The following is a 25,519-nucleotide window of genomic DNA, read 5'->3' as shown; positions in this document are numbered from 1 at the left end:
GGGGGATGTGACCGGGACCGGATGCGAACCGGGACCGGGATGGGGGATGTGACCGGGACCGGATGCGAACCGGACCGGGATGGGGGATGTGACCGGGACCGGATGCGAACCGGGACCGGGATGGGGGATGTGACCGGGACCGGATGCGAACCGGGACCGGGATGGGGGATGTGACCGGGACCGGATGCGAACCGGGACCGGGATGGGGGATGTGACCGGGACCGGATGCGAACCGGACGGGGATGGCGGATGTGACCGGGACCGGATGCGAACCGGGACCGGGATGGCGGATGTGACCGGGACCGGATGCGAACCGGACCGGGATGGGGGATGTGACCGGGACCGGATGCGAACCGGACGGGGATGGGGGATGTGACCGGGACCGGATGCGAACCGGACGGGGATGGCGGATGTGACCGGGACCGGATGCGAACCGGACGGGGATGGGGGATGTGACCGGGACCGGATGCGAACCGCGAGCGGCCGGCGGCCGGGGCATACCTTGCTGTCCAGCTTCTTCATGGTGACCAGGTCCAGGGACTTCAGGGAGTGGCCGGTGGGGGCGATGAAGTAGAGGCAGGCGTGGACCCTGGAGTCGTGGTAGCTGAACAGCGAGCGCCGGATCTTGAGCTCCTCCTGCAGGTACGCCTCGAACTGCGCGTCGATGTACTCCACGATGGGCCGGTAGCTGCGCGGCGGGAGCGGCCTCGGCTCAGCTCGGCCGTCGGGTCTCCCGCCCCCGCGGCTCGGCGCGACGCCCCCGCGGCCCCCCGCTGACGCCCACGCCCCAGGCCGCCCACCCCGGCCGGCTCCCCGCTCCGCTCTCCGGCCCTCCCCGCGCGTCCCGGCCCGACGCTCGCAGCCCTCGCCCGCCTGCGCCCCCGGCCCGCCGCCCCCCGACCCAGACCCCGACCCCAACACTTCTCCGGCGCTCTCCCCCCTAGCGCTCTCCCGGCTCGTCCGTCTGTCCTTCCGAGCAGAGACGACGACCGCGCGACCCTCACCCCCCACGGAAGACGCCGCTGAGAGCGCGCGACCTGCCCTCCCGCGGGGCCCAAACGCGGTCTCCAAGTCCGACTCAGTGAAGGGCTCGGACCGCCTCCGCCCACGGACCGACCCGGTGCGGACACGGAGAGGCGCTCGGGGTTCTTGTACTTCAGGCGGCGGCATCACCGTGGGAGCTCGGCCGGCGTCCGCCCCACTCCTCCAGGCGGGAGGTCCCCTCCCCGCTCTCACCGAGCCCCGGCCTCGTCCCCTGGTTCCGTCTACACACTGATGGGCCCCGGGTCAGGAGCCTCAGGATCAATCACTTCCAGCTCCCACACATCATGCTCCGAAGGTCAACTCTGAACTCTTGCTTCGCACCAAGTCACAATTCAAATCTGTTTTGAATGACTACGTATGGTCCTATTAACTGACCATAATCACGGATGGCACCTTGGGAATATGCGTTCCATACACCAGATTTCTGCAGGGGCTCAGCAGTACCTTCAGTGGGTCACTGGAAAAGCTGTAAACTTTCAGGTCCGCAGGGGACCCCTCAGAAGTCAGCATTAGCCGCAAGGAGATGGGTCTCCTGGGAACACAATGGGTTCATTCTCCCCAAACTTAGCCACCTTGCTGAAAAATAAAAACCCAGGCCCCTGGGTAGCTCAGCTGGTTAAGCAACTGCCTTTCGGCTCAGGTCGTGATCCCGGGGTCCCAGGATCAAGTCCCGCATCGGGATCCCAGCTCTGTGGGGAGTCTGCTTCTCCCTCTGACCGTCTTCCCTCCCATGCTCTCACTCTGTCTCAAATAAATAAAAATAAAATCTTAAAAAAGAAAAAAAAGAAAGAAAGAAAGACCTTTCAACACTCCGGTCTCCTGACTCATATACTAAATTGAAGTCCGTGAAAGGGAACTAGAAATCTTGGATAATGCGGATGACAGCAGATACCGGAAAGAATGAGCGAACGAACAAAACAAAGCACATTTACAACCAAACACTGGAAGCACTCAGAAAAGGAAGTTTTTTTGGTATTTTTCCTCGGTGATTCATCACAGTCCGCTGATTCAATGTGAGCAGACAAAACCTCTAGTGGTTTAAAGAAAAAACAGAATATGCCTCTGTAATGATAAGGTTCTAAATATAACAACAGAAATCCCAATAAAATCTAATAGAAAAAATGAGCAAGTGTAAGTTCCTTCTCTGTTTTCCACGTTAAAACACTGGCAGGTATAAAGTAACAATATTAATCATGTGAATTATAGGATAGTGGTTAGTAGCATGGATTCAAGCCAAACCAATCCCAACTCCACAACCGAGTATGTATGTGACTTGGAGCAAGTTACTAAACCCCTCCGTGTCTCGATTTCCTCAAAGGTAAATCAAGGGCAAAGAAGCATCTGTTACCAGAGAGCTCCTGTTACAAATAAGCTGGTGTGTGTAAAGCACTAGCACAGAAGAGTAAGATGTAACTATTTCACAGTAATATAATAAAAAACAGTAACAAATAAGAGAAAAGCCAGCCTGACTTTTCAGAAAGAGAAGGGGGAAAAGGAACCCTACCCGCACGCAGCACCCGGGGAACCATTCTGCTGCTGGGCCGGTGCCCTGCAGGAAGTGGACCAGCCACGCCGCGGAGGTCCACCTGGGCCCGTACGAGGCCTGATGCTTCCGTCTCCGGACACTGAGTCACGCGTTTGGGGAACGGGGGATCTTTCCCCAACGTCCTCTTAGGAAAGGAAAGAAAGCAGCTCGAAAGCAATTGCTCCTTCCTGCCTCATGGGTTCCTGATTTTGAGCTTCTCAGCACCTCCCCCCAGCAGCGCTCCCAGTATGTTTCTGCTTTCTATTAATTTCCCTCTTGCCGCTGGTGTTGATTCTGATCCTCCAAGACTATGGGAGGCATAACATCTCCCCTTTTCCAGTGAGGGACGCTCTCTGCCCTGGAGTCTATAGAGCCCAAGAAACCTTCTGTTCTCTTACATCCTGGGTTTCCTTCTGCTGTGCCCTCCGGGGAGTTCCGGCTAATCTTCCAATCTCCTCCTCTTCCCTTTACATGAGCTCCCTGAAAAATCCCACTTATTCCTGGGTTTTACTCACCATCTAAGTGCTGAGAATTCGTAAACCTCTGCTAGTAGCCCAGATCTCTCACTTGAGGTTCAGCCCATCCATCCAGCTGCTGAAGAGGTACCTCCATCGGCTCTTCTAACTAAACGTGTCCAACACGCGACTCCTCCCTTGGCCCCAAACCCACACTTCCCTGGATTCCTTCGCTTGGTGAAGGGCGCCCACACAGAGAGTCAAGCAAGAAATGTCACCAACTTTAACTTCTTACCATTACAACAAGTTAAAAGAAATGTATTCCAGGAGAACTATTTATTAAAATCACTCTTCCCTGTGTTTAAGTCAGCCAGCAGTTTTACACTCCCCTTCACCATCCTTTAAACAAACGACCGGCCCCTCTCCTCCTACTCCTTTTCACTTCTGATCGACATTCACCGTCACAAAGATAAGGAAGTTTAACCCCAATTCTGCCTTTTGCTAATTCCCATTCTTACAGAAGGGACACCGATTTATTTTCTGTTTGGCCAATTTCAACTCCTCTGGATTGTAGTCCTGCCATGCAGAGGACAGTGGAGGACGGCAAACAGAATCTAGTCCTTACACTGTCACATCGTCTCCTTTTAAGGCATGGGGATAGTCCTTCTTACCCATAACTCATTTTTCCAATTCACCTCCAGCCACAAAATTCACAATAAAATACAGAGGCTGACCCTGAAACTGATGGGAAAAAATATTTTATACAGTATTTTCTACCCACCCCAGCTACCCACTGATCATTCTTGCAGAAGAACCAACACCACAGCTCAGGGGCCGACTCCCCACTTTACATGTGGGCAGACACCTACCATCTCGTTTTTCTCTGCCTTGCTGGCAGTTAGTTTTCCTTAGCTCTCAACTACCTCCATCAGAAAGTGTGGTAAAAACAGAAATTAGAGACCAGAGGGTCCACTTGGCTACCATTTTATAACTCTGACACGAAGATGTGGAGTCTGCGGGTTTCCATTATTCGTGCCCCTCAGGGCTGGTCGACCACCATTACAGTCAGGATACACCACTGACACTCTATCTCCCATTTCCCAAATGTGGGGCAGGTGAATTATTTCCAGCTCTACCACAAAACTTGGTTTACCTTCTTCTCTAGACCCCTTCCCTTCTCAACTGAGGAATATAGACAGAAACACGAAGAAGGCCTTAACCACGAAGAGTTAATCCTGCCATTCAGCACAACAGGAAACCTTACCAGATCTCTCTTCCTGTCTCCTTCTAGCCAGCTCTGTCCCAGGCAGACACTCGTGCAGGAACGCAGACATGACTGAAGCCTACATAAACACGCCGGGACATTCTCGAAGTCCCGCGAGAAGCTTCTCATGGCCGAAAAGCTTGCCTCATCCCCAAAGTAGTAAAAATAATCACGGGTTTAGAGAAACAACACATTGCTTCCCATATGGTTACATATCAATGCAAAAATGCATACCTCACTGCCAGGTTTTTTTTTTTTTTTTAAAGATTTTATTTATTTGACACACACAGAGAGAGAGAGGTCACAAGTAGGCAGAGAGAGGGGGAAGCAGGCTCCCTGCTGAGCAGAGAGCCCGATGCGGGGCTCGATCCCAGGACCCTGAGATCATGACCTGAGCCGAAGGCAGAGGCTTAACCCACTGAGCCACCCAGGCGCCCCACTTCCAGTTCTTTTATGGAAGCAGACTGTCCGAAAAAAAAAAAAATTTTTTTAAACAATAGTCATTTGGGTTTAGAGTCAACAGTGTCAACAATGCCTTCTGGGGCACAGAGTTCCAAATGCCATTTAAAGAGGTTATGCAACAGCTGTCAAGAAATTTCAGAAGAAAAAAAATATTTGGTATCTAGGTTAGGTTAATATCACACTTCCTCTCTTCTAAATCTCCTTGGAAACTATTATTTGACCCAAATGAGTCAGTTCATTTCTTAAAGAGGCCTCCAGCTGCACACGTGAGAATCGGTATCACAGTAGCCACTCGCTGTCCGTGCTGGCCCGTGCAAACCAGCAGGCTGAAGGCCAACCCCCACTCGGGGGGACGCAAGTCGTGCAGCCACGGAGGCTGTGACTCTAAGCGGGGAAGAGCACACGGAGTCTGAGCAGAAAGATGCTGGAAGACTCTTCTCATTTCTGCCGGAAGGTCCGATTACTGCCTTCCGGTCAGGGGGTGCACAAGCATGACATCCTCCAACCCTGGGGAGAAACCCGTGCGGGCTGGAGAGTCGGAGACAAGGCTCGCTCGGAGCACACGGTGATGGCCCCACGACAGGGAAGCCCGGCTCTCTCCCCGGCCCCAAAATGCACCTGTGCTCTTGTTGCTGTTGCCAAGGCCTCCGCTTCCTCTGTTTCACTTGGCGTTACAAACAGCCTTCAGGCGGGAACCTCTCCATCATTCTCTGGCACTGAGGCCATCAATTAAGAGCAGCAGCTCAGCTGCAGGGTCTGGGCTTACTGTCCCCCACCCGACACAATGTACAGACAGTTCATCTTGACCAGATGCGGGATGAAATCCTTCTCACTACATCTAACAATCACTGCTGTTATTATAGGACAATGTTTACTGAAGAACATTTAAACTGCTCTATAGATAAAATGGAGCTCAGCTAGAGAATGAATTAAATATTTCTTCCTAATTACTGTGGTGCTCATACATATTGAGATAGTTAAAGTATCTCTAGGCAATACACATTCTAGACTAAAATAGTTCAAGTTCCTCTTTACAAAACATACGCATATAATATACACAGTTCTGAGGAAAATTTAAAAAAGAAAGAAAGAAAAAATAAACCCTGGTACTAATAAAATTTCCGAGCCCTAAGTAAACGTATCTCACTGATTTGGTGTTTTATTCCCTTAATGTCTCTGCACAAAAATGTCTCTGGAAGCCCCCTTCTAAAATCCTCTTTGGAACTGGGACAATTTTAACTTTCTCTAATTCTTCTGAAAATGAGCACCATATTTAAAATAGTCGTAAGACATCTGGTGTTAAGAATGACGAAGAGGAGGATGATCTCGAGAAGTGGGAACAGTATCCGGGGACGGAGGCTGACGTATCGCTGGAGCACCAGTTTCAAGATTAATGGCTTCCCTCAGATAAAGGCGTACAGCAACTCACAGAGAAGAGCCAAACTTCCTCGGCTTTATAAATTGAGTATGTGCTTCATCAAACTAAAAACCAACTGTATTATTTTATAATTATACCTTCAAGTTTACGTGAACGGGTTCCCACGTAAGACGCGCTTGCAGGTGGCAGCCCCTTTCTACGTACAAACTAGTGGAACACAATTCTTAGAAAATACTTTCTTTCTTCATCAGGTTAAACACGTCCTTTCTTTCACAAGTATACTTTACTGGATCCATGACTTCATTAGCTTAACAAACCCCACTGGAGAGAGAGGGCGAGTTTAACCCAGTCGACCTACATTCCTCATCAGGCTGGACTGAAACCACAGTCATTCAGACTCGACCGGGCAGCTCTGCACCCGCAGGCTGCCCACCCCTCCACAGGCCTCGAGGAAGCCTCACACACCTCAGAAGGACGCACAGTGCCTCACACCAAGCACTCCCCTCAACGGCAAGATCTAGTCACACCTGGAAATCAAGACTTTTTTCAACAGATCTGCTATTAAAATGCTTTCTGCACTTTGAGGTTTTAGGAGCTGGTACCACTTTGACCAAGGACTTCAAAGTGCAGGATGACCCCCTTATGACCACGCCCCGTCCCAGTGTCCGTCCTCAGGCCTCTGCCGAAGAGCAGGACTATACACGGTATCACACGCCCAGTGACGCGCCCTTAAAGTGAGACAAACTGCCACGGTCCCATCGCTGTCACTGGCAGAACCCAGGCTACAATCCAGGTCTCCTAAATCCTGGGGCGTGGCTTCTCACAGAGGATTTCTCATCAACTCTCAGCTTTCACTGAAATCTGTAAGAATTTGGGGATTAAGTCAAATATCCCAGTCCGCCTCAGGGACTAAGAGAGCACGGCAGACGCTCATTCCACATTCTTCTCCTCTTTAACGCCTTCTTATTTTGCAGAGTGGCAAAAAACAAAAACAAAAACCACATTTCCCAAGGTCTCAGGGCTGGTGTTCTAGAAGCGGTTTGGTTTCTACAAGCAGAGGCAGCCACACGAGACCTGGACGCAGGGAGCGAGAAACCCACCACCGAGGCCACACGCAGGCCACACCTGTTCTCCTTGCGAGTGACGGTGAAGGCACTCGGTTATCCGAGACTGAACTGGTGGTTCTGGAGACCGTCCTGCCGTGCCACGGGTGCCAAATTATATGAGGTGACTGGTGGCAGCGGCGTCTGCCTATTGTCCTGTAAAACCACTGCGTGTTTCTCTAGACTGCTTTTCCTGCTGGGAAAGCCCCCAAATCTAGTTCCATGACCCTCCAGGAAAAACGCCGTTAAGCTTTTTTTTTCCCCTTAGACCAGCTGGAGCCGACTACGCTGTCTGGTCCAGACCTCAGGGAAGAACATTCTAAGAAAATTTCTCAGAGAACAAGAATGTCTTTTCTATTAGGTAACAGAAGACCAGCCCCGTAACTAGGGAACATTTAGCCTTTGAATGTACCCAGGACAGGCCCTGCTATCTCCTGGTCCATCCATATCCCCACGAAACCCCAAGATGTACCTGTCGTCTTTATTTATCTGGTCTCCAAATCCCACGGTGTCCACGATGGTTAACTTCAGCCGTACGTTGCTTTCCTGAAGCTCATAACTTCTGGCTTTTAACCGGACACCTGGTTCGTTGTGCGTGGCTGGGTCACTTTCAAATTTGGTGTTGAATAAAGTGTCCATTAACGTGGATTTGCCAATGCCCGTCTCACCTGATGACCACAAGGGAGACAGGACAGAATCTGTCAGTGCCTCTCAGACATCAGTTGAATTCATCAGAAAATTCTCACTCATATTTGTAAAATTTTCATAAAAGTATCACCAGAAATTCCATTATGAAAAGGTAGTTCTTTCCATGTGTAAGCTATCGAAGACCTCCCTAGAAAGGCCTTAATGAATTCCAGGAACCATTTACCATAAAAGATCTTGCACTTACAGATCAAGATGCTCTTCTTAACCTCTGGACAGAGAAAAAGAACCTGTAAGCTTGCCTGTGGCAGCTTACACATTATAAAGACATAAACTGTACGTCTTCCTCTCCTAAATACTGGTGTGTAAAATTACCTTACTTTTAAAAATACTATATTATTTGTTTCTGCTACCAGGGGAAAAAGACCAATCTCATTTACATTACGTGAAGTCATCAAATGATCTGACACTATCTAATGCTGCTGAACAGAATTACATTTCCAAGACAACACTCGTGACAGTGACAGCGGCCCCAGAAGACCAGCTGAAGTCACCGAGGGCTTACTCTGTGACAGGCCCCAGGGCAAGGGCTTCCAATGCATTACCACATTTAAATGCTACTACAACCCCCCACGAAACAGGCGCTCCTGTCCCCTCCATTTCACAGATGGGGCAGGTAAGGCCTGGTGAGTTTAAGGAACTTGCCTGAAGTCACACTGTTCTGTGGCAGAGCCACGGACTCCACCTAAGTTTTGCGTGGTTCTAACACCGCCACTCAACAAACACAACGTCTCGACTTTCCTATTAGAGAGAAAACCCACGCCTCGTGTTTTCCGGTCACAGGGACACGTCTGCGTGACGCCTCCTTATCACTCCCATGTTCCCTTCCCTACGACTGGAGTCAAGACGGAAGAACATTTACTCGGCAGCTCTTCCAGGTTCCGGGTGAAATCTGCGATGATGAAAGTTTATGAGGCGAAAAAGCCCGCAACAAGGGCCTTGTTAATTCGCATCGAGAACTCCCCTCGGCGTTTACTGAAGCCCCGACGCGTGTGAACGCGAGCGGCAGGGACCCCAGGCCGCCCCCCTAAGCAAATGCGGACCCCAAATGCTCAGCAAGCACGTCAGCCAGGCCTTCAAACAGTACCAAGCAAGACTCCTAATGCTAATGCTTATGTCGAGTTAAAAGCGGCTGGCAAGGAGGAAGAACCTACGCTTTGGTGGTGGCGGTGGCAACCGAGTGCGATGGTAGAAGAGGGAGGCAGAAATCGAGAGGCAGGATCCGTAAGAATGCCTTTAGTTTTCCAATCTGGAATATTTCCCAATTACACTTTCGGTTCACTTTAAACATGCCAACATGTTGCAACTCTTCCAACAAATCCAAACCCCATGAGGTTCCTCTTCTAAAGGGTTGCTGTGAAGACTTTTAGGACGGTGACAATTCTATGGGAAAAAGAGCTCTGGGATTTGTAGCTTTAAAAAAGCAACTGTCCCACTGTGTGACAGAATCCACTTTTCACTTACCAATCAGAGCTTCTGTAACACCCATTACTTTCTTTTTTGGGGGGAAGATTTTATTTATTTATTTGACAGAGAGAGATCACAAGTAGGCAGAGAGGCAGGCAGAGAGAGAGGAGGAAACAGGCTTCCCGCTGAGCAGAGCCCCCGATGCGGGGCTCGATCCCAGGACCCTGAGCCCATGACCTGAGCCAAGGCAGAGGCTTAACCCACTGAGCCTCCCAGGCACCCCTGTGACACTCATTACTTCCCAGCGCCACGGGAAACTGAAGGAGGCTGGAGCGTTCCTGGATCTGAGCTTCTCTCCTTAGAAGCTTTATTGTGTCTTACCACTGCCTGGAATGAAACTGTGTAAGTACATCTGCCTCATTCTCTAACCTTTCCCATTAGACAGGCCCCTGATACACCTAAGCTCAAAGAATGTCCTCCTCCGCCAGGCCTCACTCAGCCAGTACTTTTTCCAGTGCCTACAACGTGCCGAGCTCCATGCCACTCTCTGGGACCACGACAACGAATTAGCTTGACACGGTGTTCTCCCGCTGTTGCTCGGAACCTGACCTGGAATGTGACGGAACAGCAGACTGTACTTCAACATTACAGAACAACATTCTAAGTGTCTGCCATAACCACATTTCTCTCAGGAGCAAGACCATACCCTGTGACCACAGGTAACGGGACCAGGACTAGTCCCCGGAAGCACCGCAGCAGCCTGGTCACTGTGCTCCAAGAAAGTGCTCCACACTAGTGGCCTGTCCGTCCAATCAGAACTTCTCCCGTGGGGGGTCTGAATGAGAGATACACAACCCACACACAAAGCAACAGCATGGAAAAGAAAAGGCACGCAGAGGGAAGTGAGGCAGAGGCAGAGGCCCTGAGGCAGAAAAGACTGTAGGGAAATAGAAGATGTGTTGCTGATCGACCCTCAGCAGGGAATACAGGGGGAAGAGACACAGTAGAGGTTAGTACCTGAAATGTACTCATTAATAAAATTTAAGTACATCCTCTGTGATGAGCATGGGTGCTGGGGACAAAATGATGAATAAAAACGGACAACTGACACTGACTGAGCCTCTGTAATATCCTGACTGTCGTTCCAGATCTCTGCCAAGTCTGGATATGTAACTGCTGAGGCTGTTTCCGGTTCTCCTTATTTTCCTGGATGTTCTTATTAAAAAGCTCAGCAAAGGGCATCTGGGTGGCTCAGATGGTCAAGCATCTGCCTTCAGCTCAGGTCATGATCTCTGCGTCCTGGGATGGAGCCCCCACCCCACCCCAGCTCAGTGGGGAGAGTCTGTTTCTTCCTCTCCCTTTGCCAACCCCTTCCCACCCGGTCCCCGTGCTCTCTCTCAAATGAATAAAATCTTAAAAAAAAAAAAAAAAAGCCCATCAATAAAAGATATCTAAACTAGTCTAGCTTCCTAATGGGATAGAGCCAACAGCTGATATCTGTGATTCATGGCTTAACAAAAGAACCTTGAGCAAAACAAAGTTACTTTGTAATGGACACAGAAACAAACAGAGCTCTAGCTCTCTGACACTTAGAATCTGTAGGCAATTCAATGCTGACGGCACCAGAGTCATTTTCCGTGTCTGCTACATTTGTAACTTTCTCAAGTGCCACAAAGTTCTCTTCCAGATTTACCCATTTTCAGAACACAGACAAAGGAACAGCAGCAGAACTATTTTAGAAAGGTCTCTGCACAAGGTTAAAGTGTCCCTCAGTACACAGTGACCCTGCGAACAGCAATGAAGACTTCAATTTACATGGTAAGGATCCCAGGTTACCTAGACAAGACTGAAATGCCCAATCCATTTTACTAGGCTGAGAATTCGTTAAGCCCATGTGAATCAGGAATACTGTGCTTTTTTTTTTTTTTTTTTGGTAAGGCAAGGTAATTTTAATTATCATTTACATTAAGGTGGAAATTATGAACAAATGAACAATTAGCTTTCCAGGCACTACTTATAGCACAGGGCTGATCAATGGCTTGGAAAAACCACTGTTCCTCTAAATTTCAGAGTGCTCTGCTTTCCATTTCTATGCTCTGTGCTTTTAAGGGCCATAATTAGACACAGCTACTCTCGCAGCAGTGTGATTCACCAAAGGCAGTTGAGAAGGAATGACAAATTTTGGAACAAGGAATTACAGAATGAGGGGAGTTTGGAGTCCATCATTCGTCAGGCCTCTCTCTATCCTCAGAAAGTAGGGCATCTTCTAGAATTCTGAGCCACCCAAAAGAGCAAAAAGGCTTCATTCTAACTGAGTAACAGAAAGCCTAGTAAGTTTGGATTCAAACCCAACAACCACAACAATATTTTGAGAAAATAAATGACTAACACCAGCTCTGAAGCATTTCTCGAACTCCCTAGTGGAGTATCTGGCTCAACACAGGCATTCATCAAAAGTTAACTGAAGGAAAAAAATGATCATGATGATCATTTATACTGAGATTTGCCGTTTGGGTAGACTTTTTGGCGTTTGTTGTTTGTTCTGTTATAAACACATCTGCCTGAACATTCCGTTGTTACAGCAGAGATTTGCTCTTCAAGTTCTATCTGGAGCTTCTGCTTCTTTTGCTCCTGCCAAGCCTGGTGGACAGGACACCCACATCCCAGTCCAACTCTAACTCTTCCATTCTATTCACAGGCTTATTTAAACCACAAGCTCTAAGCTGGACGTTAAAATAAAAAGAAGAAGAAGAAGAAGAAGAAGAAGAAGAGGAGAGAGAGAGACAGTGTGTGAGAAAGAAAGAAAGAGAAGGAAGGAGGGAGGAAGAAATTAAGAAAAAAGAAAAAAAGACCCAGCAGGATTACATTTAATTAGAAAGTAATTGTAGATTGATCAAAAAGCCAATCCATGATTCAGCATCTTTTACTGACTGCCAGGTCTGGCAACTTAATTATCCAAGTAATTGTGCATGAAGGTCGGCCTGCCTCCTCTAAATATTCCAGAATCTTATTCTAGAATGAAGCCGGATAATCAGAGAGCTCTGCTCCTAAGCTGTGTTGTTTTAACTCCATCAAATCACCTTCGATGATACGAGCTTTGTCTAGTGCCACCAGCCTGAGTGAGGGGCGTGAAAGCGCAGCGTGTGACCCTTGTCACTGTGTGGTCAACTGCACCGATCTGGGGGTTTTAGAGATCTAGACCTAACTGCAGTGACATGGAGCGCATCTCTGCTGAGAATCCCCGGGGGAGATGTTTCTAGACGAAACCGTTTCATCTGGAGCAACTGTTTTGTTTTCACTTTACACATACCATAAATCTGTCATCGTTCAACTTTTAGCTGACGTCTGACATGTAGTATGTGCTCAGTGAGTATCTTTTGGGTGAACGGATTCACTCCATGCTCTGACCGCGGGCTGAGAGGCAAGTCCACCCCTGAAGGAACTGCTCCAGACTGACCTGATAGCTTTAGCTCTGACTTGTCCTGGCTTCTCTGTATTTTCTGGAGTTAATTTTATCTTTATTCATTTACTCATTCACTTCACCCTGTAAATCATTTCATATCCTTTCCTGGAAAAGCAGTATGGGATACAAATGCACACCTGAAGCTAATGTAACATGTGTCAGCCACACCCAAATAAAAAAAATTTTAATAAAATTCTTGAGAAAAAAAGATTTAAGTGTAAAATTCCACAGTTTATGTTCATACTACAGTCTTGGCCATAAAGATCTTAAACTTGCATGTTTTCTACTCCTGTCATTCTCTCAAAACAACTGTGGTGGGTTTACAAGGAAGATTTCTATCTTCCAGATGTATTATTAATTGACTTTGACCCTACTGAACCGGTGGCTCTTCAAACGCAGGGATGTTACAGTGTTTTATCCGTCTGTGTATATACTCAAAGAACTTACATACTTCTGGATCGATGTTGAAGGTTCTCACAGAGTTAATGCCATTTTGGAAAATGAGTAAGGTACATGAATTTAAAATTGTGAAGAAAGGTTGAATAATTCTGATTCCCTAGAGAACTACAGCACGGTAAGAAAAGGCTTTATGTAAAAAAAGTACAGCTTTAGGGGTGATTTAGTATGTCATCAGCAGGAGAGAGGTGGGGGTCTGGCATCCAATTTAACACCAAAAGAGTTTCCTTCCGTATTAAGCGAACACTCCTCCCCTCTTTATCACACTTCGTTTCAGGATTCAGCAGGTATGGGTTCTGATACCAGACACTGAACTCGTGGCCTCTACCACTAGCTCATGCCAGGATGAATCACGGCCCTGGTTTGTTTCCCCTCTTCGCAACCTAAAAGCTCTTGCTACAAAATAAAATTAAAATTCAAGGCTTTCTTGTTAAACACGATCCGTTTCCTTACTAGGATCGTAACTCTCTTCTTAAAATTCTCATTTCCCTCCCATATTTATCACATGAAAATAAAGTAATGATGCTTTAAATAGCACACACGTGCATAGTGTGTTAAATAAAAAATACGTAAGGACAGTAGAGTGACAAGGTGGAAAGTACCATGGATATACTTAAATTAAATGACACCTACTCCTCTAAGTGGCTGTCAAATATTTTGATCAAATAGAATACTTTTCCACAGACTCTGACTTTAAAAATAGATGGACCGTTGTGAATGGAACTGAAGGGTATTATGCTGAGCTAAAGCAGCCAATCAGAGAAAGACGATCATCCCAGGACTTCCTTCCTAGGTGGAACCTAAGAAACAGCACAGAGGACCATAGGGGAAGGGAGGCAAACTGAATGGGAAGTCATGAGAGAGGGAGAAACACCACGAGAGACTCTTTTAACTACAGAAGGGTGGCTGGAGGGTGGAGGTTGGGGGGCTGGGATAATGGGGTGAGGCGCATGAAGGAGGGCGTGCGATGTGAGTGCCCTCGGCGTTAGACGCAACTGACAAGTTACTGAACACTACATCTGACCCTAATGATGTACTCTATGTTGGCTACTTGAACTGAAATAATATACACAGATAGATAGATAGACAGACAGATGGCAGTGAGAGTTGTTTTCTGATCGATATTTTGCTGAAAATTATTTGTGGGAAAGGGATCTGATGTGTTCTGCCCTCTGTGCACAAGTATGCTTAATGTTTAATGCTGACCCCGGGACCCGGGTCTCCCGAAGGGCTCATGTGGGCTCCAACCAGGTTCCAAAGGGTCATGGAAGCGAACTTGGCCAGCTAGATACACCGGCATGGAGGAACGGCCAGGACTTACTGTAGCGTAAAAAAAAAAAAAAAAAAAGTGCAGAAGAATATGGACAGTGTGATGTCATTGGTGTTGGTATAAAACCAAAGCACTGAAGCACCTGCATAACTGTGCGGAGCTGTTTATCTGCCCAGTGTGCGTCTCCTCCACGCCCAACCTCCTCTCCCATCACGTCTTCTTCCTCACAGGGCACCTGTGGTGTTTTATGCTGAACTAACCCCGTATCCCAGCCCGCGTAGGCATGTGACTCCGGCCTGGTCTGTGACTGTTCAGCGAGACGCATCAGGAATGGCTCTGTTGTTCTCAGGGGCCGCTAGGCCAGCACCTGCTGCCGCGAGCCGCACCTGCTGCCGCGAGCCACACCAGCCACCTGACGCCGCTACCCGCACATGAGGCCCCGCAGAAGCAAGCAGGACCAAGAACCAGACACGGCCTCCAGAAGACTCTGCGAATGCCCAGAGCCAGCTGGTCTTAATTACACGATTCAGTGTAGGACTCTTTCAGTGTGTTTTGGAGCTGCGGAGGCCTCTTAACTGAGTTAGTTTCAACTGGATTTCTGGAATTCTCTGTGGAAACTTTCCTAACACAAAAACAGTCAGAGAGAAACACAACACTGCCGGCCTTGAAGATGGAGGAAAGTGTCCACAAGCAAAGGATGCAGACAGCCTCTAGAAGCTGGCAACAGCAAGGCAACGGACACTCCCCCACAGCTTGTGGAAAGAAACTCAGCCCTGTGGATGCCTGGATTTTAGCCTGGTAGGACTTCTACAGAACTATAAGATAATAAGCCAGTGTTGTTTGAAGCCACCAAAAATATTTTTTGAGTACAGAAAAATGTTAAGATTTGCAGAAGGATTCCACAGGGCTACGCTATGGAATGGAACTGAGGGCAGGAGGGGGAGGGGGCAGGGAAGAGCTCCTAATTAAAATATACATATGTATTGTTTTAATTAAATCAAAAAACTAATTTTAAACCTGTTTAAGAACGAGCCCAGAATAAATATCTAATAATGATAGGTATTCTCACCTACCCGCGGAAGTCAGAATAGCAGCTGCTTTACAAATCCATCCGGGCAGCGCGGATGTGGCTTGTGATGAATTCCAACTAGCCTCATAATCGTGCTACATACACGGGGTCAGCCAGGGAGCCAACACACCCACCGCACACCGCCCATCGGCTCAAACCAGGTCCTTCCAGCAAGCCCACTCCCACTAGAAGCCTTTTTCCTACTTGCAGGGGCTGGGGCATTAAGTCTTACATGTATTCTTGAAGCTGATCTTGGAGACAGGGCTGGGGGAGGCAGGCAAGAGAAGCCAGAGTAGTAATTGGCCTATAATTCAGAGCACTTTTCAATAGAAAATCAACAAACTGCCAACAAATTGCTACGCTAATGAAGAATGGCCCTGCTCTGCAACAAGCATTTACCCTCGGAGAAAGGACAACTCATTTATGCCACTCTGTAGAACCAGCTGCCATTCGGGGGCTCCCCTGCTGAATTTTAAACAGCCTCATGTCGGGAAAAGGGGGATGCGAGAGAGCTGGCTGCTTTGGTCATGTTTCTCTCGAGTCCTTCTCTTACCTGACGCTTAAGACATAATGCCAGAGTGAGCTGGTCTAGTGCACAAGTCAGTGTGGCTTTCTACCAACGAACCCCCAGTACAGGGGCTACATTTAATATGTTCAGGTTTTTTGAAAAAGAAAATATCTGTCCCTTTCCCTAATAACTAACATTTTAAAAATGGTGGTTCTTATATTCAACATCTACCTTTTTAAAATTCAGTTCATTTTACTTGGACAACAGAAGTCTGGTACATTCGGCCAAGCTCAGGCAAAGGACGGTCCACGTGCCCACACACGTAACCTCCCGGTCTGTCTCAGGGTGAGGTCTCCCAAGCACACACCGGAGGACAAGAGGACAACGGCAAGATGACGCAGCCCGAGCCACTTCACTGCCGTGCAGCCTGGCCGCTCGCCGGGAGCGGCCGTGAGGGGAAGGCCGTCACCGCTCCCAGCAGCATTTCTGCTTCAAACCAACAGACTTAGACTACTGGTTTCCTCCTCACCATCTCTTCTGCCTTCCCTTTAAAAAGCATATGGCCAGAGAGAAGAAAAACACCAAGGCCAGAGGCCCAGATGAACGGACATCTGCAAGATACGAATAAAACACACTGAGGAGGTAGATAAATCCAGTGTCTTGGATTTTTTTCCATTGATCTATCAGGAAAACACTAAAGGTCAGTTTTTGATTCCAATTTAAAGATTAAATGTGTATTTAATCTATAATTCAGGCAGAAAATTTACTCCAGATATAAAACAGAATTCTATATTCTTTTGCTCTAAAAACCAAAAATATAAACATTAGGTTTATTATAGAAGTTAGAGAAATTTCAGATTTTATACCTCTAAAAAGACTTCAGTGGAGGTTTCTATTGTACGGTAGTCAAAGAGCCGAGAAATAAATTCTAAAAATGCTTTTGAATGCTCCCTCTATGCGTGTTCCTGTCAGTCCCTTCTTTCAACTTCCTATAGTCTTGCCAGGCTCTAAGTCCCTCATGCCACCAAAAATGAAAGTAAGTGTTTTAATAACACTGAACTGACCACCTGACAGTGTGACACACATAAAAATACCAATTTGAGTAACATCACAAAGTTCATGAAACATTTACCACATACAAGTCCCAATCTTTGTAACTCTGCGACATACACAGTGTATTACTGCCCAGGCTTACTAATGAGAGAAAGAAGAGTAGTACAAGTACCATTCCCCTATTTCCCCGAAATGTGTCCCTCTGACAGTCACCTGCCAACACTTCAGGATCAGAGTCCTTGCTGAGCAGCCGGAGATGAGTCACTTACCAACACACAGGATGTTGAAACAGAATCCTTGAGAAGTAGACTTATTGACCAGCTGGTCCGGGAGACTGTCAAATCCGACATGTCCAGAAAGGGACAAGTTTCGAAGCTCTTCATTCTGGAATTTCAGAGGGAAACGTTTGAGAATTCAGCAATGATGCCACCTGAGTTACCCCGCGCTGTGGTTGTGGCTGTGACCCTCTCCCTGCGTCTCTTCTTGACATGCGTCGAAAAAGAATATTCCCTCTAAACCCACACCCTCCTTGCCATCTACAAACTGAAGCAACTAAAAATCCCAAAGCCACGCTCTTTCCACAAAACCACACAGACTCCCAAAGCAGACTCTCTCCCAAGGAATCTCACTTCTGCTTCCAAGTGTACTGGTCCGGGGAAATACCCGCTTCCAGCCTGGCAGACAGGCATGAAGTGACATAAAAAACCCACCATGATGTTGTTTTTTCAAGAATTCAAGAAAAACTTTCAATTTACTTTCAACCCAGAGTATAAAATAAGAACATTCTTCCAGACACAGAAAGGAACTCTGAGACCCTCAGAATGGAAGATACATACTTGTTACAACTATAAAAGTTCTGTAACTACCATAAATGCAACATATTTAAAACTCCTCAGCGCTTGAAGTGGTCCTGTCTCCACCATCAGCTCTACGGGGTTTGGGGGCATCTTTGCTTCCGCCTCCAGAGCACCCAGCATGGGCTCCACACTCACTGGGCCTCCTCCAGTTACTGGAGGAGACTGGGGTAAGAGAGTTCTCATACACTTAAAAATGTGGGTGATTTATGCTATTTTATAATGGTTCTGACTGCCTCCATGACTCTGAATGCGCTCGGATGTACTGGGCGGTCATCTGTGACAATCTCCTTTCCCAAGAAAACAGAGGTGAGCTATGGTCCCTCCATTATAACATCATGGTTACCGATATCGAAATCAGATACTGATATCTAGATATTGAAACTAATCTAGATATTCAAAGTCCCCTTGAAAGCAAGACTCCTGGTGTTCTTTCTGGTTCAGTTACCAATGTTCTTTGTATTCAAAATACTGAAGTCTGAGTAAGAAAAAGAGTCCCACAACCCTTTTTTTTTTTTTCATAAAAAATAAGTTTTGCAGAGTACCGTTTCATCGATATTTTTAAAAAGATCGGATTCCTTCTTCTGCGTTACATAATGATGACTGGGATTTCTCTTCATCGTCGAAGACCGAGACTCCGTTTTCACATCCCTGTGGTCACTATCTAGGCCGAGAAAAAGGCCTCCCTCGATACAGTGAGTTTAAAGGAACGTTTCACGAACAATGTAATGGCTAAGGTCCTTGCCGCTCTAAAATTCTAATTCTGTGAAATACAACTAAAACCCGGCACACTGCCCGAGTCCCATGGTGGCCGCTGCAGGTATGAGGTCAATGGGACAGAGAGCAGATGCCTGGTCTATGAATAGTTTCTTTGAAACCTGCCAACAGCGAATAGGAGACTCAAGAGGAGGCACTGATCCTTGAACAGGATGGCGCGGGCGACAGCTCCCCGAGCAGCTTGGTAGCAGACCCCACGGGAGGTGGGCCCCCACGGGCAGCAGACCCCCACGGGCAGGAGGCCCCCACGGACAGGGGCCCCCACGGGCAGCAGGCCTGGTCGCTGGCCACACCTCCTCACACTACCACACGGCCCTAATTCTACCACCTGCCCCTTCCTTTTCCAGACCGCAAAGGTTCAGACAGCAGGTATTTTTAGGGTGTTTACCACATCCTCCAAGACTTGGGGGAGGAGGATCTAAAGTGAGTCTGGGTTCTATTTAGAACTCCTGCCACCACAGCTGTTAGTGGCTGCTGTGCTCAGGCCGGGAGATGCCAGCCCACCAGCCTCCCTCTGCCCTCCAGCTCTAACCCAAACCGCCAGCGAACGGCCTAAAGGAGGCAAGGCAGGGAAGAGCCACCACCCTCGTCGCCGCCACAGTTCTTTCCTTTTCCGGGGGGAGGAGGGGCAGCGGGGGGGCCGTGGGGGAGCGAGAGTAGTTTATGACTGTGGCTTCTGCATGGTTGGGTTTTTAGATCAAACAGATACCCACCCATGAGCCAATCCTGGGACAGAATCAGAGTCAGTAATTATAGCTCTCATCCCAGAACCCAACGCACAGCATCTCATATTCTCACCATTTCCAAAACACGAGAAACCACCCACGCACCCACTGAGTATTTTTATACCCACTGAAAACCACATATGAAATGAAGGGTTATAAAACAGTTTGGCCTTGAAGTTTTTTAAATTTAAATGTATTTCTTCAGAGTCTTCTAACTCTGGACTATGAAGTATGTACATTTCATATTGCCATTTTAAAATTCCATAATTTGAGCCTAATTCTCGGCCCAGTGTTAAAGGAACCTGGAGGGTCACTGGCCATCAGTATGCGACTGGAAGTAGTGAAGTAGGAAGTCCCTCCTGTGGTTCACCGGCAGGTTTAAAAACTAGAAAGCACTGTAGGAAAAGCAAGTAGAGGCTCCAAGTCACACACAACAGCTGAACTGAATTCCTACGGCCCAGAATTTTATGTCACCGTGTTTACTGCTTCTTGCCTTCATCTCTCCCCGCAAAAGTGTAGGATCTCTTTTGAGTCAATGGGTGCAGTCTTCGGGAATCTCATGTATTATCATGTCTTCGACCACTACCACGCATCTGGAAAGGACTCTCAGCTTTCTACCTCTATTACTGAACTTTTTGCCTGAGTTCCAGTTCTGAATCTCTATCAAAGGGACGATTCTCGTGGGTTATCCCATCAGCACCTCAAACTGATGTTCCTGAAACTGAAATCGTATTTCTCTATCCCTATCTTACCGATGTGTGAGACCCAGCTGTCCCTTGCATAAATTCTGAAGTGTGATCAAGACCGTATCCTCCGCCCCTTTATTCCCACCGACTCAACCACCTTCCGTCTGGTCCCACCTCTCTCTCTCTTGCTGCAAAAGGGATCTCCGAACTCAAAGGCCCCCAATCCAGACTCCTTGGCCTGCCATCTCGGGACCTCCATGGGCTAATCTCAAATCTCCTACGTAATCTCCAACTTCTCCCTACAGGGCACCTTGCCCTGAAGCTCAACCCTGACCCTTACTACTCCTGAGACAGGCCCACATTTCTCACCAACAGAGTTTATTCACACCATTTCCTCCATCTGGGGAGACCTGATAGCCAATGTCTACATATCCACACCTTCCAGATCCTGCAGAATGTGATCTCCAGCATTATCCTTATTATTAAATCTCAGAGAGAATTTCAGTAAACATCCCCCTTACCAATGCAAGGAAAATAATGACTGGATAAAGATGGGTCAGGCCATTTGGGATTCCAACCATCATAACCGCTAACATTCATCGACCATTTCCAATGTTCCAGAAAAGCCTTAATAATGAGCTAATTTATCTTAACAATTCTACAAGATAGTTACTATTATGACCCAAACTCAACTTTAGATGAGAAAACAGAGGCACTTAAGTTTAGCGATTTACCCAAGGTCGCACAGCTAGTAAGTTAAAGACCTGAAATCTGGGCCCAGACGTCAGGTTCTAGACTCTCGAGACCGTGCACTTAGCCATGGTACAGCACGATGACCTACAAACTTCTCAGACAGCCCCAGACAATACAGTGGTTTCAGCTGCTACCAAAATCCAGTATGTTAAAGGGGGGGGGGGGGGGCTCTCTAAAGTCATAATTCTTTGGCAACCATGAGGAATGTAAGTTGAGAATTCGAACTGACGAAGGAGCTCTGCATGTATTTTCACTTGTCCTGGCAACGCCAAGGCCAGACTTTGATTTCCGCAGCCAAGGCACGCGAAACCGGTAATACGAGGCTTAGTTTTGACCATTCCCTCAAATGAACGCGCCAACATGGAACCACTAAGTAAGTAACAATAAGACCTTAGTTCATTTAGCGCTGCGTTTGCTGCTCTATCTAGGGAGGAGCTGTACTTTTATGATTTCTGTGCCTACTCAATTTGAGTGTTTTAATGTACATGGCAAGCTATTAGACTGAATTTTTACCTTTAAAAATTGATATTACCATTTAAAATTAGAAAGATTTCACGCCTTTAAAATGATATTTTTTTTTAAATTGAGCAATAGGGACATCTGAGTGGCTCAGTGGGTTAGAGCCTCTGCTTTCTCTTGGGTCATGGTTCCGGGGTTCTGGGATTGAGCCCCGCGTCGGGCTCTTTGCTCAGCAGGAGGCCTGCTTCCCGCCTCCCCCATGCCTGGTCAGCAAAACCCTCAGACTAACCGAGAAAGAAAAACCACGAAGGGAGGAACAGAATGAACAAACGTCGAGGAAGAGCAGGTACATGTCCCTTCCTTGCCTCAGGTGCGGCCTTGTGTTTGAGGTCCTGTTTGAGTGTACAGATGCCGCCTCGCCAAAGAACATGCTGTTCCTTACACGAAATCCTTGACCGAGCACCAGCCAGTACTGGAGAAATCCAGGCCCCACAAAACTGCCGGAGAGGTTTTACCCGAGCGCCTGGTGGGTCGTTTTCGTAAACACACGCTCTTATCTAACTACATTTTAGAGAGTACTGAACTGGTTTCATATTCTCTTTGAAAGAAAGAGAAGTTGGTGGGAAGACGGGCAACGCCCTTAGTTCCCATGCAAAAGGGAAAACTCTGGAATGCGAAACATCTCAAACCACAACTATGAAGCCCGCATGGGGATGTTTTCAAGGCCAGGCATTGCTGGGGTCATTTCCATAATATAAAATGTCTGAAGCATCTCATTACCAATGAGGACTGCGTTCTTTAAGGATGACTTGGAGAACATTTGTGACTCTGCCTGTCATCTATAACATGAAATCCCAAGGTCAGAGCCAAGAAAACCCCCAAGGAAATTGTCTCACACGAGCAGGAGAGCGAGCCAGGAAGAAGCGGGAACAGTGAGGAGGAAAACCTTAAGAGGAAAGAACTTGAGAGCAGCCCAGCTGGAAGCGGGGCCTGAGAAGGAGCGTCCAAGGGCGAGCCCCCGGCCGGAAAGCCAGGTAGATCAGCTCTGACAAACCCAGGGAGCCAGCCTCAAAACCACCCCCAGGAACCAGAAAAGATCTGGATTCGTACTGAGTAGCTGCCCCAGTTTCAAGTGTCACTTCAAAGGAAGGCTCTCCAAAGGACTGCCAGACAAGGAACAAATTCTGCTTTTCCAGATCTTTGCAAAAATAATGTGGGGTGTTTTCTTTGGGAATAGTATGACTATAGGGAAATTTTACTTTCTAGGTGTTATATTTCCGTAATATTTGACTTACTGCAAAACACACACCCCACACCTTTTAAACAGAAAATAAATAAAAGGTTTTAAACATCAGAAATTGCTATAAGGCATAATAATAAATAACAAATAAATAATAAAAATCCTTTTAAAGAAGGTCATCCTGCAATTCTTTTTTCTTTTTTTAAAGATTTTATTTATTTATTTGACAGACAGAGATCACAAGTAGGCAGAGAGGCAGGCAGAGAGAGAGGGAGAAGCAGGCTCCCTGCCGAGCAGAGCGCCCGATGCGGGGCTCGATCCCGGGACCCAGAGATCATGACCTGGGCTGAAGGCAGAGGCTTTAACCCACTGAGCCACCCAGGCGCCCCACATCTTGCAATTCTTATTGTGGCTAATAGATAGGTGATAGAATAAAATATACAAGTAGTTATTTTTTCTAATAGCAGAACCAAATCACATTGGAAGTGATCAAAGTGAGCAGAAAAGCAGAACAACGCAGTGGAAATTGCTTGACGGGTGAAGTCAGAGGACTCAGGGCAACTCCGCCGTTACTGAGCTGTGTGACCCAGGAAGCGGAAGTCATGGGAACTTCTCAGCCTCAGGTCTGCCAGCTTTAAGGTAAAGCACTTCACGGGGCATTGCAAGAATTAACGTAATTTTTCTCAGATGACTTCTTCCTGCCCCTGCTTTAGTGACTTTCCAAAGGCTAATGACTGCTTGTCATACCTGTATCTCCTCCTCTCCCCTGTGCATCCGTGGCCCAGGCGTTGCTAAGCCAACATCTCCTAAGTGGAACCTGCCCTATCCCCCATTCAACTTAAATCTGTCCTTCCTCACTTTTTCCTGTTAAACGGCAACCTCTACTTCAAGGTATCAGAGAGTCCCAGTCCCCTAGAATAACACTGGTCAGCATGCATATCGCTAGCCCTGATTAAAAATGTACACAAATTTATATGCTTTCACCCTCTTGCAGGAAGAAAAAAAAAGTCCACTGTATAACCACAAGCTCCCCCGCTGGCCTCTGAGTTCAACAGTGAGGACTTCTGGAGGACTCGAGGACATCGTGCCCACCGGGCTTTTCTCCTCTGCACCCAGACCCAATAACCGCCTCCCACACCTTTCTTAGCCAAATCTTCCCCGTCCGACCCTCTGACAGACCGAATCCCGTCTATCAGCTGATTCATGACTTGACTATTCCGCTCCTCCTAGCACTACCCCCATCAGACTTCACCGAAGTGCATGTCTGTGTGACGTTTGACACAATCACGTTCCCCAGCCTCCTCGTTCTCAGGTAAGGAGGCAGACGGAGCAGCCGACGGGTTCCCCTGTAAGGCGGGCGAGGTGGAGATACAGGACCACAGGAAGAGCCAGAGCCCTGGAGCCTGGCCCACCCTCTCTCCATCACACTTGGTGCTGGCTCTGAAGGTGAGAAGTCACAGTGGTTGCTGAGTGGAGCCGGACCCCCAAGCCCGGAAACACACGGGGTTCTAGCTCTCCGCCGGTGGCCCCCAGCTCCCTGCGTCTTCTGGACATCCCACCGCCCATCACAGCAACGGCCCACACGGCCTCCTAGATGAGGGTCGCACCTCTGACCCGACGGAAGTGGGTATCTGAAGTGAACAGAGCCCCCAGCTGCTGCTCCTGAGCCCGGACCCCAAGGGGGTGGGCTGGGGTGGGGACGAGGGCGCGAGAGGTAGGGCTGAATGACCAGTGAATCGGACTTTCAGCGATCCAGAAATTGCACAAAATGGAAGCACTTTCTTCTTACAGACAGAATGTTTTTCTAGAAGTCCGTGCGAACACTGAGAGATTCCACTTCCCTGCGTGCCAAGAATTAACAACGACCAAAAAAGACATTTTCTTAAATTTCCGAAGACAGCTCTTTCTTTTTTTTTTCCTGAGTCAAAGTGACTAATGCCTCTAACAGCCTAACATCCCAAAGTGCTGATCAGCAGAAAGTCTCGAGTTTGGGAAGGACGAGGCCCACATGTGCATTCCAGACACTCTGACCAACGCTGCTGGGCTCCGAGGGAGGGGGCGGGGGAGGGCCGCGACGGGACAAACAGTCGAGAAGTACTGAGAAAGGCACGGTCGATGAGAAACAGATGCGGCAGCTGCACCCCTGCTCCTCGCAGAGATGAGGAGAAGCCCCTCCCGTGGCCGCCTCGGAAAGTCAATGAGAAAACCACCCAGGAGGGGCATAATCATCCGAACGTCCTCGGGCACCGCAGCGGGATCCCAAAGACCCGGATCCCGTGGCAAACACACCACCTCTCTGGCCGAGGAGAAAAGCACCCGAAGTCTCAGTTACTCATCAGCCCTGCCTGTATGATGTCGTACGGCTTCCACGCAAATTTTCTCAGAACAGTGATGAACAGGAGGTCAAAGATTATTAAGGGCCCTTATCAGCTGGAAGTTTTCCCCTCAACTTCTTACGAACGTCTCCACTCCTCATAGTCACGTATCAATTCCTTAGTTCTTCCCCGCTGAGAAATACCGCAGCTCGGTCTGTGTGTTTCTACTTGCTGAGTACATTCATCAGCAACTAATGAAATCTGGATGGGACCCTTCCTTCCCTATGGCACCATTTCTATCACCGGATATAAATGAGCCACTTCCTTTTTGAAAGATACCATTTATTTCTGTCCCTTTCGGATGGAAGGGGCTTTCAGATATGGTAATGACCATGTAATGGCCTGAAAAGAAGAGGAAAAATCCAAACCTGCTCTGAGGTGGTCAGAAACGTTTCAGTCCCCACCTGACTACTGAAGGTTGCCATTTTCGGGCCACACTCAGTCCCTAACCCAGGCTGGTCTAGAACATCTCTGAGTGCAGTGACAGA

General features: G+C 47.9%; 1 protein-coding gene across 6 annotated transcripts in view; it reads right to left on the bottom strand.

Annotated features, from left to right (window-relative positions):
• SEPTIN11 (septin 11) overlaps positions 1-25,519 on the bottom strand; it is an 88,310-nt gene that overhangs the window by 28,891 nt on the left and 33,900 nt on the right. For 5 of the 6 annotated variants that reach the window (XR_004283507.1, XM_032334662.1, XM_032334661.1 and 2 more), the window contains exons 2-4: positions 17,432-17,546; positions 7,704-7,899; positions 502-688 (exon numbers count right to left, since the gene is read on the bottom strand). Coding sequence is in view for 5 of the 6 variants with exons in the window: in XM_032334662.1 (XP_032190553.1) it covers positions 502-688; positions 7,704-7,899; positions 17,432-17,546 (498 nt within the window). In the remaining variant the exon portion in view is untranslated. Of the gene's footprint in view, positions 1-501; positions 689-7,703; positions 7,900-17,431; positions 17,547-21,705; positions 21,939-25,519 lie in introns of those variants that run through there. The other variant, XM_032334663.1, reaches the window with a different exon arrangement.

The sequence above is a fragment of the Mustela erminea genome, chromosome 2, assembly GCF_009829155.1.
Source record: "Mustela erminea isolate mMusErm1 chromosome 2, mMusErm1.Pri, whole genome shotgun sequence".
In the NCBI taxonomy this organism is placed as follows: Eukaryota; Metazoa; Chordata; class Mammalia; order Carnivora; family Mustelidae; genus Mustela; species Mustela erminea.
The sequence above is the reverse complement of the archived record's forward strand: the minus strand, read 5'-3'. Positions and strand labels throughout refer to the sequence as shown.